The 17367-nt window shown below is 36.1% G+C and overlaps 1 protein-coding gene across 1 annotated transcript in view; it reads right to left on the bottom strand.

Annotated features, from left to right (window-relative positions):
* The window catches only part of SENP6 (SUMO specific peptidase 6), a gene marked incomplete at both ends in the record, with an annotated part of 84358 nt that overhangs the window by 52898 nt on the left and 14093 nt on the right, over window positions 1-17367 (bottom strand). Inside the window, 3 exons of the mRNA XM_081997940.1 lie at window positions 3906-4048; window positions 4663-4726; window positions 11081-11174. Of these exons, the coding sequence (XP_081854066.1) occupies window positions 3906-4048; window positions 4663-4726; window positions 11081-11174 (301 nt within the window). The remainder of the gene's footprint in view (window positions 1-3905; window positions 4049-4662; window positions 4727-11080; window positions 11175-17367) is intronic.

Genomic DNA, 17367 nt, shown 5'->3' with positions numbered 1-17367 from the left:
ACAAAAGGCAAAGCACAGAGAAATCTTGCATTGGACAAGTAACTGCACTGTAGAAGTAACGGAAGCATGACATTTCAGGAACACAGGACACAACTACAGACTAAATTAATTTTGCTGTTCATCAAATAGATTTTTTTTTTAATATTTCATTAAAAAATAAGTTGAGGAACTTAATAATGTGAGAAATTTTGATATGTTATTCAAAACTAGCAAAGATAAAAGCACTTTAAAGTAAGACCTCATGATTAAAAAAACCCAAAACAAACCACAAAACTATTAAGATTTAATTTAGAGTTTGATACTCTATTTGCTTAACCAGATAACAGATGATAAATTTTTGGTTGGTTTAAATTTTTGTACATACAAGTGGAGATGTACAGTGAAAATTTCTTCTCACTCTCCTCACATATCCCTTCTTCCTATCACTCATTCCCTGAATTTTAGGGAATATTGTACTGCAATAATACTAATTTGAGTCAAGCCCCACCAATGTGAAGTGTTTTTAATCCCTATTCTGCAGACAAGATGGGAAAAAGAGAGACTTCAACTTTGTGATAAAAATCACTATGAATAGCTCAAGAATTTCAATTATCTGATCTTCTTATACTTAATCTAGCAGCTTAACTGCACTATCAACCTTCAGAGTTTTCTCTAGTTGAAGAATCCAAATATTGGAAAGAAGGTGCTATTAAGCACCTTCCATGCTGCATGTCAAAGTGAACACACCACCAATCTTCACTACAGACAGTGACTGGATAACAAACTTTTACTGATTTGGGGATTTTGTTGTGATACATGTATTATGCAAGACATAACGATATCACAATTAAGGTTTTAAATCAAGATAATCATTTATAGCACAATCCCGTTTCCAAGCAGACTTAGTGACCAAAATCTGAAAAGGAGTTAAACAATGTTGGCAGTATGAGTTTTAATCGAACATCAAGTGTTTACGGCAGTCACAGTGGCCTACACACATCCATTATTCCCCACTACATTCCTTCATTAATGACAGCTTATTAAGAAGGTGGATGCTTATATTTTCCATTTAAATTCAGGATGCAGCTCAGCACTAGTCAGAAGCTGGATGCCTGCTTTCAAAGTAGATGACGTGACCTTTAAGTAAGGTAACATACATGCCACAGATTTTATTTTTTTTTTTAAGATGAATTTTGTAAGTCATACTAGGTCTTAGGTTTATAATGTTATATTTGTCCATAGAAGACAGTCCCAATCCAAGTAACATGTCTGAACTAAATGTTTAAACTGTCTAAAAAAACCTCAGCAATTATTTACCTTAAAAACAAAATAGAATCCATATACCTTTCTGGAACTTAAGAAAAACACACACATATACAGTCAAGTATGACTGCTTTAATAGAAAAGGGAGAAAAATTACATAGTAAGGTTGGATTTCACTACAAATGCCACAGTCCGACAGAAGAAGTTTCTAGTCTCAGTTTCCAGAGAATTAGAGGAATCATATTTTAAGTGGTTAGGTATACTCAAAAGCAAAAACAAATATAATGTACATGCACAGGCTTCTTAACTACTAAAACAGAGTAAAGAAGTCCAGACAGATTTATAACAGGCGTTTTTATCTTTGTGTCTACATTCAAATACAGAATCCTAAAGAATGGAAGTAAGCAGGATGATTCCATAAGAACTGGTCAATTTGAAGAGCAGCAAGCCAGAAACCCAGCTACAATCTTATAAAACTGCTGTCTGTACTAAAAATTAAAGACTGAAACACAAAACATCATTTGCATAGCATAAACCAAGGATAATGAAGTACTGTGCTAATTTATGTAAATGTAAAAAGTATTTTAAAAAAAAAGGAAGTACCCATGTTCGGTGTTATCAAGAGCTGCAAAGGAAGTCCCTGAATGCGTTGAAAAATAACAGACTGCTGTTCAATGACACAACTTTTCACCTATAACAAAACCCCCTGCTATTATTAAATCTATTTTATTTTAAAAAAGCTCTCAAGTTCCAAATAATACCCCGTTAGTCTATCTCAAAAACCAAGACACTGTATTCCAATCAAAGGAAGAGAGGGAAAATGTAGAGGCACTCTCACCAAAAAGCTCAATGAAATCTTTTTTGTAAATGTCTGATCATGTCTGATCTGTGGATCTGATATGATCAGGTCTGAAACATCTGCAGAGACAACACAATGTTTGCTCTTATGTTTCATTGGACACCGGGATGGCAGTGATTTTGTTTAGGTTTATATGAACAAACCCTATACAACAAAACTCACAGGTGTTTTTTTAAAAACACCGGTGAATGGGCAGAGATGAATTTTTAAACAATGATGGGATGGGAGAGAGTAATACTTTTACATAAGTCTACATGCCTTTTTTTGTCTTAATACATTTAGCTAGAAATCATGACTTCAGACAAGTTCATTATTGAAAACTTAATAAAATGTAAATAAAGACAGATGCTTACGCTTATTCAAAATAAGCTAGCATATAACACTTAATACCCTGTAGTTACCGTTCCAAACATACATTACATATACCCAAACAATCCCCTGTACAATGGCATGTTGGTTACAGTAACAATAACTTGAACAATTACAAGTGCAAAATTTTACTCATCAGTGCAAGTTCCACTGTTTGTCAAAACTGAGCCACTAAAAAAAGAATGCAGGTTAAGAATATCCTTCATTCACCTAGTAAGCTAAACCATTGTTTATGTCGTACTTACAGCAGTAGTCCCTAACAAGAAAATGTTCGTAACTGGTCTTCTTTTATCAGAAAATTCAGGATCTGTGGGGTTTAGTTTTGTGCTGGGTTTGTTGTTTGAGTTTTTTTTATTTAAGAGCACGCATGAATTTGAGACCATCCACAAGCTACAGAAATTAAATTAGAGTGGTATGTATCACATTTGGTTAAGATAGTGGGTGAAGGGTCATCTAGGTTTTGAAATTCAACAAATTGATATGCGGGAATAGGTAACAATTACAACATAAGTGCAAGAAGAGTCCTTATTTTGACCGAAGTATGTATAATTCTTATATTTGTTCTTCTCTATCAAACTGATGGACCACCAGACCAGATTGGAAATTCTGGATTCATTCCCTGTACATCAGGCTCAAAGATCAGAACAGTAGGGGAAGACACACATCACACAGAACTTCAAGGATTTTCTCAAGTGACTCTGTGATTAAGACAGTCCCACTAACCAACACTGCTCTGCAGATCAGCATGCAAGAATGAAGGACATCCCTCATACAGCTCTGTATGGGTTAGATATTTGGTAACTGGTCCAACTATAGCTAGCTATCTCTCGAACTTCTCCTTCCTCCACAGGTAACCAAATTGAGTGCACTTTAGCAATATGAAACACTCCCAAAGTTACATGAACGTATCACTTTTTATTATATACTAAATAAAGAGATCAGTCTGTTACAAGCTAGGGACAGTAGTAACGAGCAAGTATAGCACTGAATGCTTAAACACTGTTCCTGACAGCTCTAAACGCAAGTGATAATCTTGGGCTATCATGTAGGAGTACGGATATTTGCCGAATCCTTTAAAGGAATAGTCCACGACTCCTAAATCAAATGTTATCTTGCAGTAAGGAAAACAGGAAATGCATCCTGAGCTAACCTTGGCAATTCACAGTCACGGAAAGAAGAAATTCTTGATGAGGATATTAGAAATATTCTTTTACCTGTTAGCACTGTATAAAGGAAAAAATAGCACATGCAGATAATACTGGTAAGGCACTGACTAGTATGCCAGTGAACACACTAACTCTATTTTAATGATCTTCTGTTATTTTACTGATGTGTTAACATTTCAGAAGAGGAAAGACCTTAACAATCTAGTGTTGTTCACTTAGCATTGATTTATGATCAAGTCGGTAAGTAAACACAAAACTAAATGTAGTACCTCAGTTTCTTGCTATTTCCCATCATGTTGAGGCCAATTGAGTTCCCTTTAAAAAGTCTCAAGCTTCCAGCTTTGCCTCGCCTTGCGTATGTTTTTATGGGATCACCACTGGTGCCGACAGCTCCAGGCCGACAACGAACTGACTGTAACAAAAGAATTCACATATATTAAAATACTTGTACAAAAGTTAAGAGGGATTAGAAAATATTTATATAAATGTAGACTGCTTGTGTACCAAATTTAACGTAAAATATACCCCATCTACACCCTTACTTACTAGGATTCCTTATTAAAAAAAATATGAATATTTTCAAAGTATTATGAAGCATCTTGCAGTAGTCAGCTATTTCAGCACACATCAAAAAACACAAAAAGCATGGCTTTTGCCTATGTATCTTCTCCCTTTATATATAAAGACACACACATATATGCATACAAAATCGGGAATCTGACACTAAGCAATCATGGGATATAATGATTAATAATTTTAATTTAAAAATATAATCCCATTAATGATCATTGCCTACACTTAACACTAGTTATTCAGGCTCATATTTTCAGAATACTATACAAATCAACAAGATCTATAGCAGTCAAAGAAAAACGTTAACGGTAGACAAACAGCTTGAGCATATGTTGCTAAATCAACACAGAAACTTTAATTTCATAATACCACACACATAACTACGCAACATTGTTTAAGAACCTAGTGAGCTTTAAAGCTACATTTTCATTATGAGATAAACAGAGTACTTACCTTTCTTTCTTCACTGGGACTGAAAGACCCATCACCGTCATCTATGCTGAGCAGATTTGCCTCACTAGATGGATGTGGGAGAGAAAAGTAGATACACTGTAATGCAACAGACCACCAGCAAAACATTTTAAAACACACAAAGGGCTTTTTTTTCCTTCTCTCTTTAAATTTAAATGCATCACATACACATTGTATATATATGCCCAAAACAACACGAAGAGAAAGTGGGCAAGTAGTGATCCAGATGTATTATGTGAATCTGAACTTGAAGTATACATCAAATTATTTCACAAAAAACAAAATTAAATGTATGTTATTAATTCAAAATAGAGAATACTATTGAACCTTCAATGTTGTTATGGCAGTGCTGATAACATGACAGATTCTATACAATCCTATGCATAAATTGAGTATACTAAATTAACCTGTAAAACATAGTATTAGTTTGTTCATGCATATCAATATTCAAGTATGTGGTTTAAAACTGCAAACTTCACAGTGCTTTATGAGAAGAACTTAATGTACAACTAAATTTTATGTCATAGCAATTACTGCCAAAATATGTCCTCCTAAAAACAGCATATTCGGTTTGGCTCAACTGCTCATTAAAATATGTTTCTTCAGTACTCCTGTGTCTGTAATCTTCAACTATTATAATGGGGAAGAAGTTACAAAAAAACACACCCACCCCATGACACTGTGAAAATGTACTCTTTCCAGTAATAGGCAATTATCCTCAAATATCTTAAGTACTTAAATTAAAACCACAATCATACATTTTTATACTGATAGCAGCTAGATTAGGCTAACACATTCTTGCTTCCAGAAGTAACTGGCAGATAACCCCTTCTCATCAATCCTGATAAGGTTACTCCTCTCTTGGCTGCAACAAAATAATACAACTTTTAGCCAACTTGTAATTGCATGGGTTTGGGGTTTTTTGATTAAGATTATTCAGGCAGAAATTACTTAAGAATACAAGCAGTTATGCCAGGAGTTCCAAGGAACAGCCACAGGAGAGAAACAATGATGGAGGTGAAGGTGGAAACATTTCTTAGCTGCAGGTATGACATGTCGACTGCAATATACATACTTTCTCTCTTTTATATAGAAGGTAACCACTCAGTACTCCCCGTCTCGCCCCAATTTGCTAAAAACTTCTTCCATGCACAAGATTTCCTTCCATGTTACAATTTATTCCTCCATCTTACGCTATACAGATATCCCTACATCAAATAAAAGAAAAAAGTTCTTGACTCATGGTGTGAGAACTGCAGACTCTGCAAGTTCAGGAGAGACGACTGTGTGCACAGTTGGTTTTAATATGGGAAGAATGATGTAAATACCAACACTTAGCAAGTGGCACTGTTGTATTTTCCTTTAATTTACAGACTACAACAATTTTAGGTGCATAATGGTAAAACAAACAGTGTAGGGGATCATCACTAATTTCCAATATAAAATGTCGCAAAGACAGAATAGTATAGTTGTACTTCTGTACAGACCATCCATGGATATTAAAATTATAAAATACTGTGATTTTTTTTTTTAAACTCCCTTTCAGGATAGATTATTCTTTCAAGGGAGGCTCACTGAGCTTTCTCAACCCTTCATCAGAAGACAAAGAGTTTAATGATTTCAGAATTTTTCCAAACCCTAAAGAATAAATAAAACACTGCAGCACAGACATGAATAGCAACCTGTGGTACCTGTAGCTCTGGCATTCACCTACTGTGTTGACCTAGCCAGATCATTTCACCTCTAGATACATTTTCCTACTTCATCTCCAGCTCGTACAAAAATCATGACAATTTTCAAAATTCCCTTGTACAGTAGCTATACTTTCAGGGCTTCAAGATGCCACAATACGGCAACCATTTTAACAAAGGGTGTTTGGGTGGGAGAGAGAGAAGAGAAGGTAACAAAACACTGAAAGAATCCTTAAATCAAACTGAACAAGAATAACTTCTATGATGCAACTAAGATGACATGACTAGAAAAATATTTGGGAATTGGATGTTATAAAAGAACCAATATTTTTAGATTTTAAGGAATGCAAAGTATATGCATCAGTACCAGAAAGGCCGTTTTTTCCGAGAGCAGAATACATAGCAACTGAGTAATGTCTATTTGCTCATGTATCACATGCTTACAGTTGCCTGCTTAAAAGATGCCATTTATAAAGGCAGGAAAACACCCCACTATACCACACTCCCACATAGCAGACAATAACATTTTAACACTACTGAAATGAAACCTCAGTGGTCTTGCTGGGAGGAGGCTATGCCTCCACACTTTGTCACTTTTAACCAGGGAAACAGAGAGAGATTTTCACATTAGAACAATAATTTCTAACTTTTTAACACTTTAATTAAAATTCTAATACAAATCAAAGTTAAGTCTTTCCTAAAATTAAGACAAAAAAAGTATTAAGTAATTTAGGTAAACAGAGTTCTTTGGAAAGAGGAGTTCAAATCTAGGCAATGAACAAGAAAAAAAAAATATTCTCTTTACTTATCTCTAAGCACTTTCCCTTTGGTTAGTATTTTAAAGCATCAAGAACTGTGCAATAACTAGTTAGATAACTCAGTTTAATAGACCATGGTTTTACATATGTACAAGCAAACCAAACTTTAAACCTCTGTTGATCATTGAGGTTACACTCCAATGAGATGCAAGTATATTTCTATCAACTACCAATTGATCCAGTCACGTTTCAAACTTAATTGGAATTTCTTTCTAAAAACTCCTACGTATAAAAATAGGAGGCTGACAGATTTCCCCTCACAGTACACTGTGTACATTCTTTATTTTAAATCATATGGTGGTAGGCAGTACATTAAAAAAAGCCCTGATTCAGAGGCACAAGAGAAGTAGTGGTACTGTTCAACTCATGCACAATACTATCCCGTTACAGTAACTCTAGCTAAAAATTAAGAACTAAGGCTCTGAACAAAAAGGTTTTTACCAATTTAAAGACTACAGTGCCTTACTAACAGGGTCACAAAAATAGCATAAAACATCTATATAAAGAAGGGCTTTTTTTGAGAAAGGAATAAAAAGGAAAAAAGTATTGGAAAAAAGCTAAACAGAAATAAAGCAAAATAAAGCAAAATATAAAAGTATCATTGCTTTTCCAGTCAGGAATACAAAGGAACAAGCAGTTTATCCCCCTAAATAAAAGGGGAAAAAAACAAAAAACATTTTGAAAGAAAATGTTAGTTAAGAGAAGATACCACACTATAAAAAAATTAGACCCATTTATTTGTATTCAGGTTTTTTATAAGGCTATTATTGAATAAATCTCAGTGGAAGTCCCAAGACTGGACTATTAAAAAACCAGCATGACAGCCAAAGCAAAGTGGGCCCATCAGTTTACAAAAGCACTGTGGGGCATATCAAGACATATTTCAAACACATTTACCCAGATATTAAAAAGTAAGTAAATATAAATTATCCAAGACACTTCAAGAACAATAACCTGTAAAACTAGGAAGCATCTTGTAACATGGTAATTTCAGCAATCAATTTAATCTATTACTTTGGCCATGTTTGCATAAGTCTGTCATCCTTTCGTGTCTCCCGCTACGTAAGAAACACATGTCCATCATTTACTCTGTGATGTCTACACAGGTTTCAGTGTGTTCAACTGACCAACTGGTCTTTTTTTCTGTTCTACGTAAAGATGCCTCTCCTTCTGTATGATCTCCAAGTACAAAGCAAGAAAAGTCTCAAGTCACTTGCTATCATCTTGATTACTGTCTTAAGTAGATCAAATCTTGTAAATCATCAAAAAATGTTACTTTTACTCTTTCAAGCGGACTTTACTTTGGGATCAGATACTTGTCAATTACCACTTTGAATTTCCATAACTCTAGTTCCATGCCGAGTATCAGCTCTAGCAACTTTTAAGAATGTATATATTGTGTTGGGTGATCATTTACTTTCCCAAATCTTTTCCAGTTTAGAAAACTTCTTTACTCTTTTTGTATTCATTACTGGACACCTTACCATCATGAAACAGCCCATCTGATTCCCCAGATAAATTAAACATCACACTTTTAAAATAATCTACCTGTTCTAAAAATTGCTTTTGTAGGAGGTCATTAGCCACATATTTTGAGTTCATCTCACTGAGGAAAGGCAATCCACGCAGACATCCAGTATTGACCAACAACATTAACACAGATCTCATGGGGTAATACAAGAATACAGCTAATCCTTTAAGTGCTGGAATGTTATTCTTGGGCCAGTTCAAAACAAACTTATTGTGTGTCTGCCAGTAAGAGGGCAAAAAGCTGTGATAAGGTCAAACACTAAAATGCTGGTGCCTCAACAACAAGCATGAGACGCATCCAGATGCTTGCTTCAGCTTTACAACTTTCTCCACACAGAAATGCAGTAAGTTACAAGCACTGCCAGTAAATATCAGCATAGCATAGCAAATAAGAATGACATTTTTAAAAAATTGCCGGAATGCATACTTATCGCATAGTATACTCAAAATACTGGGGGAATACAAAGCTTTATGCTCGAACACTTCTATGAACTAAAGCTGCTAATCTTTGAAATATTCTGCTAAGCGTAAAGGGAATTTAGAAAGAAAAGGAAAATTTACTGTCAAATTTGTTTTCTTAAGATTCCCTTCTCTCAGTATGTTGTTATACAAAGTAAAAACGTATCAGAAAAGCAAAATACATAAATTATTTCAAAATGTTCAAAGCTTACAATGCCATTAAGACAAAAAAAAAAAAGGTTTTGCCAAAAGTAAATATGTAGGCACCTTACAACAAACAGCTGTTTGGAAGGACTAAGAAGTTGCCTTAAATGGTATCAGAGGATGGGTAAGCAAAAAAGGCAGGATCTCCAGTTTAAATCAATTTTCAACTACTCTTATCTATACTTACAGATAAGATTCCGCATAAATCACAAGTATCAAAACAAAATACTGATGTAAGTAATGAAATTTCAATGCTGGCAACAGGAAAACTGTTTATCGTACAGAATATTTGAAAGGAATGAAAAAATCACTCAGAAATACCATCTTAAAATCAGATACAATGATATAAAACACATGTTCCATAATCAGCCTTTCAAACTTTTTTTTTTTAGTATCACTACACTATATATACATTATATATATCTTTTTCTGTGTTCTTAAGTCAACATCAGCCAGAGACAGACAGATAACAGCAGTAAATTACTAGGAGGAAAATAGGTGTTCTACTTACAGAAGTGAGTTACTTTTATTTCTGAAGACAAGTAAAACACAAATACTGTGTTGTATGTACTGCCATTACATTTAAAACATATTACTGTGCACCAGAAATGGATGTAAAATTGCTTAGGAAAAAAAATAACCTTAATTTTATAAAATTAAAATGCCCTTAGTTTGAGAACCTGTAAAAAGTGGTTTTAACTTCTGATACAGTTCTGTTTTCACAAAAGCTCTTAATGCTTACCTCACACTTCAGTGAACTCCTGAACTCATTTTTAATGACTAAAGCTTCATGTTTCTTAATGTTTTTGTAATATTCCAGCATAGTTTGTGGCTATATGTCTACTTTCCTATCTCCCTTCCAACACACAGTATTTGGCAGAATTTTACAAGATACAAATTCATAGAAGAATTATTTTTCTACTTAACCATAGGATTCAGTTTCTCCTCACTAGAGGACTGTAGCATCCTTAAACTTGCAGGTCCTACTCTCCAAATATCTAATAACAACAAATAAAGCTAACATGCATTCTTCATGCATGACACTTCTTGTTCTTTTAACAATTCATCAGTCTTTTTGGAAATAAATACATTAATATCACGAAAATATATTAGTAGCAGTAAAATGTCACAAGGATAACGTATGTATTCAAACAACACACACAGGGTTTAAGTTTTAGTCAAAATCCAAACATACTAAGTAAAGAAATACATGATTAGGGAACAAAAACAGCCTTCAAACTACCCAGTAAGATAAACACAAGGGAGAAAAACCTACAGTCTTTTAAGCTCGGTTTAACTTGATGTAGGCCTACAGCTACTGAAGTACCTTAATCATAACCGTGAAGTACTGAGTAGCAGTAGTAGTTGAAGCTCCTTGGATACCCTACCTTTCCATTTCTTTACTTTGCAGGTTGACATATTTCTTGTCTCTGTTCCTTACACGGTAGCTAAAAAGACAATTGCAACACTTTTGAAATGTACTGTGCCCTGTGTTGTAAGCCCCATGTTCACAATTAAATTTACATTATAATGCATTTTTATATTGCAATGCTATTAAAAATAATTGCTTATTTGAAACCATTTTTCTTAATCACTAACATTTTAAAATATATTGTTTCTTATTAATAAATTACAAAAACGTATTTATTTATAAATAGACACTTATACTTTCAATAGCCTAGATAAAAGCATCCTTACTCTTTCTCTGCATCTCCTTCACTTTCTTCTGCATGATCAAAGCTCCAATTATTTTTAAAACCTCCATCTCTCTTGGACTGTGATCTATCCAAAGCTGAAATGAGAACAAGTTAAGATAAGTCTTGATTTCAAGCTGAGTTATGAATCAACACAAATTAGAGGAGTAAACCAGATGTATCTATTTTCCCCAAGTATTTATTTTGTTGAGGTCAATGTTTAACTATTGTTTGACAAAATAAGTTCATCAATGCAGTAGTGACCCATTTTCCTAAATAAATACAACTGAGTATCTGCCAACACCTTTATTACTAATGCAACAAGTTAGCAAGCTATTAAAAATGATGCATGATAGTTTTACAAGCATTTCAATTGTTTTACTGACATCTGTAAATTTAAGGGTTCCTTCTCTGATATGAACTACAGGCCACACACACAAAGGGTCCTCACATTTATTATTTAAACATAAATAATATTAACATATTTAAACATATACATATTATTTATGTCTAATACCCAAGCACATATTTATTTTTTCCACATAAAAACAACAGTTCTGAACTGTCCCAAGTACAGTTTCAACATAATACTTTTTTTTTAATTCAACATCTTACACTGACCTGAATTAAAATCTGGTACTAACTGAAATTTCAGTGTTAGCATCAACTAAGTAAAAACCTGAAAGTTCTGAGAACAGTCACACTACTTTACATTTCAGATTTATCTACTTCAGTATCCAACAGTATGGACATTTTCATATAAAATGATGGCATCAATGTATTCTTAAGTGAAGGAGGTCCAGAGCATGGAAACAGCACTCATTAAAGCAAGGCACTGTTCATGCCAGGCCCTAATTATTGTGACTAAGAGCTGTCTCACACAAATTCTACATAACAAACTATGCAGCAGCTTTGATTTTGGTGTAATTTAAATGTGTCTTTTCTTACTATGTTTTAGTTTACATAGTTGGAAATGCATTTAGAAATAACGAATGCAACTCTATGTTTTGGTGGAAAAGGGAAAAAAAAAAATTGAAACCAACAGATGTCTAGGGTAAAGTATAAAGAGCGTACACAGAAATACTTACTGCATACTCAACCTCTGCTTCCAGCTACTTGCATCTACTGGTGATTCCCTGAGCCATGGGTGATATTTTTGTGTTTAACAGCCTTTGCTAGCTTTTTTCTTCTCCCCGCTTGCTTTTTTAATGAATTTGACTTTACAGAATCAACAGTATCTTGCAGCAGATAGTACCTCAGCTTAATTATACGAGTATCTCCTTTTGTTTGTCCTGATTCAATCTACTATCTTTTGCTCCACTTCTCCAGTTCTTGTACTTTGGAAGATAGTAGTAAGTTATCCTTCCCTATTCACCCATGACTACATAGATCTCTATTGTTTTCTTTCACGGTCATCCTTTTCCAGGCAGAGGGAAAAAAAAAAAAATGAGCCCTTTCAATTTTTCCTCACATAAAAGCTGTTTCACGCCTTTAAATCACTCTCAATGCTTCTCTGAACCTCTACTTGTCTACTGTACCCTTTTTGAGATGAGGATACCAACACTATGAAGAATATTCCAGATGCATACATGCCATTAATTTCTACAGAAGCAGCATGATGTTTCTGTTTTCTTCTTTACCCCTTTCCTAGTAAGTCTTAACAATGGATTTGCTGTTTTCACTGTTACAGAGAACTGCAGTGATCTTTATGTACTAGGTAATTCCATCTTTCACTCACAATTGGTAACAACCAGTTCAGAGCCAGCGATTGTCTACAAAAATTCTCTTTCCTACTTCTCATTATCTTAGATTACTTGGCATTTACCGACACTGAATCTCATATATGAATTTAACCCACATAACCCAAAACATGAGCATCTGCAATTTTCTTTAACTAACCAGCCATTTATACTAACCCAATTAAAGTTTGCAGCATCTACAAACTTGGTCGCCTCTCTACTGAACCTCTTTCCTTATAGCTGTGCGCCAATGTTAACACAGAACCTTGCAGAATTCAATGGGTTACTCCTTCTACTACAGAACAAATCATTTTTGCCCTCTCTTTCCAGCTACTGCCAGTTGGTCCTTATAAAACTTTCCATTTTATCCAGCGGCAACTTAGCCTCTCCAAAAACCTTTGGTAAAGGACTCTACAGAGGGAATGATGAAATTAATTTTGGTCTTCATTGTAATGGCTATGAATTTGGGTTCTACAGTCACAAAGCTCACTGATGTAAACTTCCTCAAATACCACCACTGCCTTTTTAAGAAGCTGAGATAATACCAGTTGCCTTCTTTACCTGTAGCAGAAAGATGATGCTAACCAACAAGTAACACACTACAGTCATTAGTTCCTTTATCCCCAGGTTCCGCTTACAATACTTGGATGAACGCCATTTGATCCTGCTGCTTTGTTCATTATTTGCTGAATATACTGCAATTTCTTCCATTGATGTTTTGTTGAGTCATACACTCAGTCACATTCCTTCTCAAGAAATATTCTGGCATGGAGACTTTTCTAAGTGTTGTCAGTGAGTGCAAGCAATTCTGGTTTTGAGCTTATATTCTCCAAAGCTGCCTTTTACTACTTGGTTGTCTACTGACCCTACAGATACTCCAGAAACTTTTCTGCTGAGTTTGAAGAAAGACTTAAGAATAGTCTTTATGCCTGTTATTCATCAAAGCAGTTATTAATAAGAAATTTTTTTGTTTGCCTCATTATAATTATAGGTCCACCAACTTTTTTATTATACTCTATTTTCCTCATTCGGACAAAAGTTCAGATTCAAGAAGGACGATGTTTTATTTCAGACATCTCCTCTTACATCTCCCTTGTTAGCCATGCCAACATTTGGGGGGCCTTTTGAAGTCTATTTAAATAAGCACCATACATGGGCTGTAAGTCTCCAATATGGAGTCTTTAAAAAAGTCCCAAGTTGTCTGCAAATGTTTCACACTCCTGCTGCATCTTTTAGTTCCTTTTTGAAAAGTAAGATTTTCTGTAGCCTTTTTTTTTTTTTTTTTTTTTTAAATTAAGCACTGCTGTATTGGATCGTTTGTCCACCACTACAGACCAGCTCAGGTGTCCATTCAAGAACAGTCCTAGTGTCACTAAGCTCTGGTCTCACTCTGCTTTGGATCAATTTTAATTCTCTACAGCATTCTTGATCCTACCAAAAATGCAAATCTAGAAGTATAACATCATGTTAGCCAGACTGTTCACTTAACGGAGTTACTTGACCTGAATGGTCACTTAGGATATGATTCTACAAAGGATTTTTTTGTTTGTTTTTAAACAGGGACAACAAGTCATTTGTCACACAGCCTAAATTCCTAACTATTTTGTAGTAAGACTTAAATTTGGAACCTCTGTGTTGCAATTTGTACCATGTATGCTATCCAGGCCATTTTAATCAGCAAGACTCATTCACACCCAGAAGGTGAAAATATTCAAATAAGAAGACCTGGCCGTAAAATATTGAGCCAACAGAAGTCAATGATCTACCTCTGCCCCAGAAAGGCAGCATGCTGGAGCAGATTTCAACAGCAATGACAAATTATTTTTCCTCCCACTACAAGCTCCCTTTGGTGCTGTTTTGCCAGGGGAAATAAGCAATTCTGAGTCTGAGAAACTAGACGGAATTTAAATGGACATCTTAAACAGGTGTATCTAACATATTTTACTGCTTTTTTAATCAACTATGATCAGCTACATGTCATTTCTAAAAAGCCAATTAAAAAAACTGCTGAAAAAATAATTCCTATTTTAGTTCTTAACAAAACTTTTATGGCATTATTAACCACATCCTGAAGCCAGCCTTTTAAAAATCCCCATACAATCTTTTTGTGTAAAACCTGGTTAAAAAATGCTAGATTACAAAAAAAAGTATGCTTGTAGGAAGAATTGTAGAAAGCAGATTAACATCTTTAAGTTACTGTGTATGGACACTGTTTTGTAAATTCCGTTAGCAGGATTTACTAACATTCAACAGTGTCGTTAAGCAATTCCTAAATGGGAGGAAAAAAGTTCACAGTGAAACTCCATGAAATAAAAGCAAAGTAGTGCATTTGCAAAAAAAAAAAAACCAAACAAACCAACCACCTTTAAAGTTCTGCCTGTCCAAAACACTGAAGCAAGGAGTGACATACACAGTATTTAGTAAAGTGCTAGCATCCAACAGATGATAACATCTTCGAAAACTTTTTTGCGTATTTTGTACCTCGTGCTCTAAGGCCAATCATTCCATATGAATCTGTATTACAGCTAACCAGAAAAACATTCTTTTCATTGTTTTGGATATGACGCTGTATTGGGTTTGCATGGCAAGGTTTTGGTAGTGGGGTAGCTACAGGAGTGCCTTCTGTGAGAAGATGCTAGAAGCTTCCTCCATGTGTGACAGAACCAGTGCCATCCAGCTCCAAGACGGACCCACCGCTGGCCAAGGCCAAGCCCATCAACGATGGTGACAGCATCTCTGGGAAAACATAGTGAAGAAGGGCAAAAAACCCCAAAACCTGCGCAACTGCAGCTGGAGATAAGAGTGAGAACATGCAAGAGGAACAGCCCTGCAGACATCCAGGTCAGAGCAGCAGGAGGGGCAGGAGGGGCTCCAGGCGCCAGAGCAGAGACTCTCCAGCAGCCCCCGGGGAAGCCCATGGCGAGGCCGGCTGTGCCCCTGCAGCCATGGAGCTCCACAGGGGAGCAGATCTCCACCTGCACCCGGGGAGGGCCCCACGCCGGAGCAGGGGGATGCCTGAAGGAGACTGCAACCCTGTGAGAAGCCCACGCTGGAGCAGGCTCCTGGCAGGAGCTGTGGCCCAGTGGAGAGAGGAGCCCAGGCTGGAGCAGGTTTGCTGGCAGGACTTGTGGCACTGTAGGGACCCAGGCTGGAGCCATCTGCTCCTGAAGGACGGCACCCTGTGGAAGGGACCCGGGCTGGAGCAGTTTGTGAAGAACTGCAGCCTGTGGGAAAGACTGTTGGAGAAGTTCATGGAGAACTGTCTCCCATGGGAGGGACCCCACGCTGGAGCAGCTGGAGCACAAGGAGGAAGGAGCAGCAGAGACATCGTGTGATGAACTGACCACAACTCCCATTCCCCGTTCCCCTGCGCTACTTGGGAGAGGAAGTAGAGGAATTGGGAATGAAGCTGAGCCTGGGAAGAAGGGAAGGGTGTGGGGAAGGTGTTTTAAGATTTGTTCTTTTTTTCTCATTATCCTACTCTGATTTGATTGGTAATAAATTAAATCAACTTCCACAAATTCAGTTTGTTTTGCCCATGATGTAATTGGTGAGTGAACTCCCTGTCCTCATCCTGATCCATGAGCCTTTCGTCGTATTTTCTCTCCCCTGTCCAGATGAGGAGGGGGAGTGACAGAGTGGCTTGGTGGGCACCTAGCAACCAGCCAAGGTCAATCCACCACAGATGCCAGATGCATTTACTGGCCACACAAAGACAAACTAGGAAAAAAAATTTCTAGGAAAGCAACTTTTTCAGATGTATCACCAGATTGTCAGATGTATCACTGGATTGTCAGAACTCCCTACCACCCCTGGAATACAACAGTAAAAACTTCAAGATTTCTGTTACAACATACAGAAGTTTTTAGAAGTCTTTCGTCTGCTGAGATCACATCCCTTTCTGTGTGTCCAACAACCACACTAAACATGAGATCTAAATCAAACAAAGGTTTGGTTCAGGAGCAAGGTGTTTTTCCAGGAGGACCTGAAGTTTACATTCTTTTCCCCCAGGCACACTTCTCCAGAAAAAAGAAATAATACAAGCTTCATCTTACAAATGCTTAGACCATCACAACTGCGACCAACTTAGCAGATACTGCAGCATTCATACAAAAAATGCAAATTAATTCAAATGTGCTCAGAGTCATTGCCTTCATCCAGACTCATATTTAAGTAAATTAAAAAGGATGCTTCTGAGCTTTCTAATCTGTTGATCATTTTGAGTCATCACATATATTGTTAAGAGGATACAAATATTCATAAAAATCTGACACAGAAATATTTTTTTGTTTTACTTTCCCTGTTGCTTCATTACTCTTTCAGACAGACTTCTTCAGGCTTCTATGCAAAATAGCTTTTTACCTCCCAGCTTTGGATACCATCAGCTCTAGTATGTCAACTGTGTAACAACAGTGAGGTTGCATTTTCACATTCTGAAGCAGCACTACGTGAACAGGTTTACATATCCCTCACACTTCCTAAAAGCTGGGGCTTCTTGCTCCCGTCCTGCACCCTGCGCACATCAGCACAGCTGTTTCTTCACTGAGAGCAA

Source organism: Phaethon aethereus (genome assembly GCF_964289735.1).
Source record: "Phaethon aethereus genome assembly, chromosome: 3".
Classification (NCBI taxonomy): domain Eukaryota; kingdom Metazoa; phylum Chordata; class Aves; order Phaethontiformes; family Phaethontidae; genus Phaethon; species Phaethon aethereus.
The sequence above is the reverse complement of the archived record's forward strand: the minus strand, read 5'-3'. Positions and strand labels throughout refer to the sequence as shown.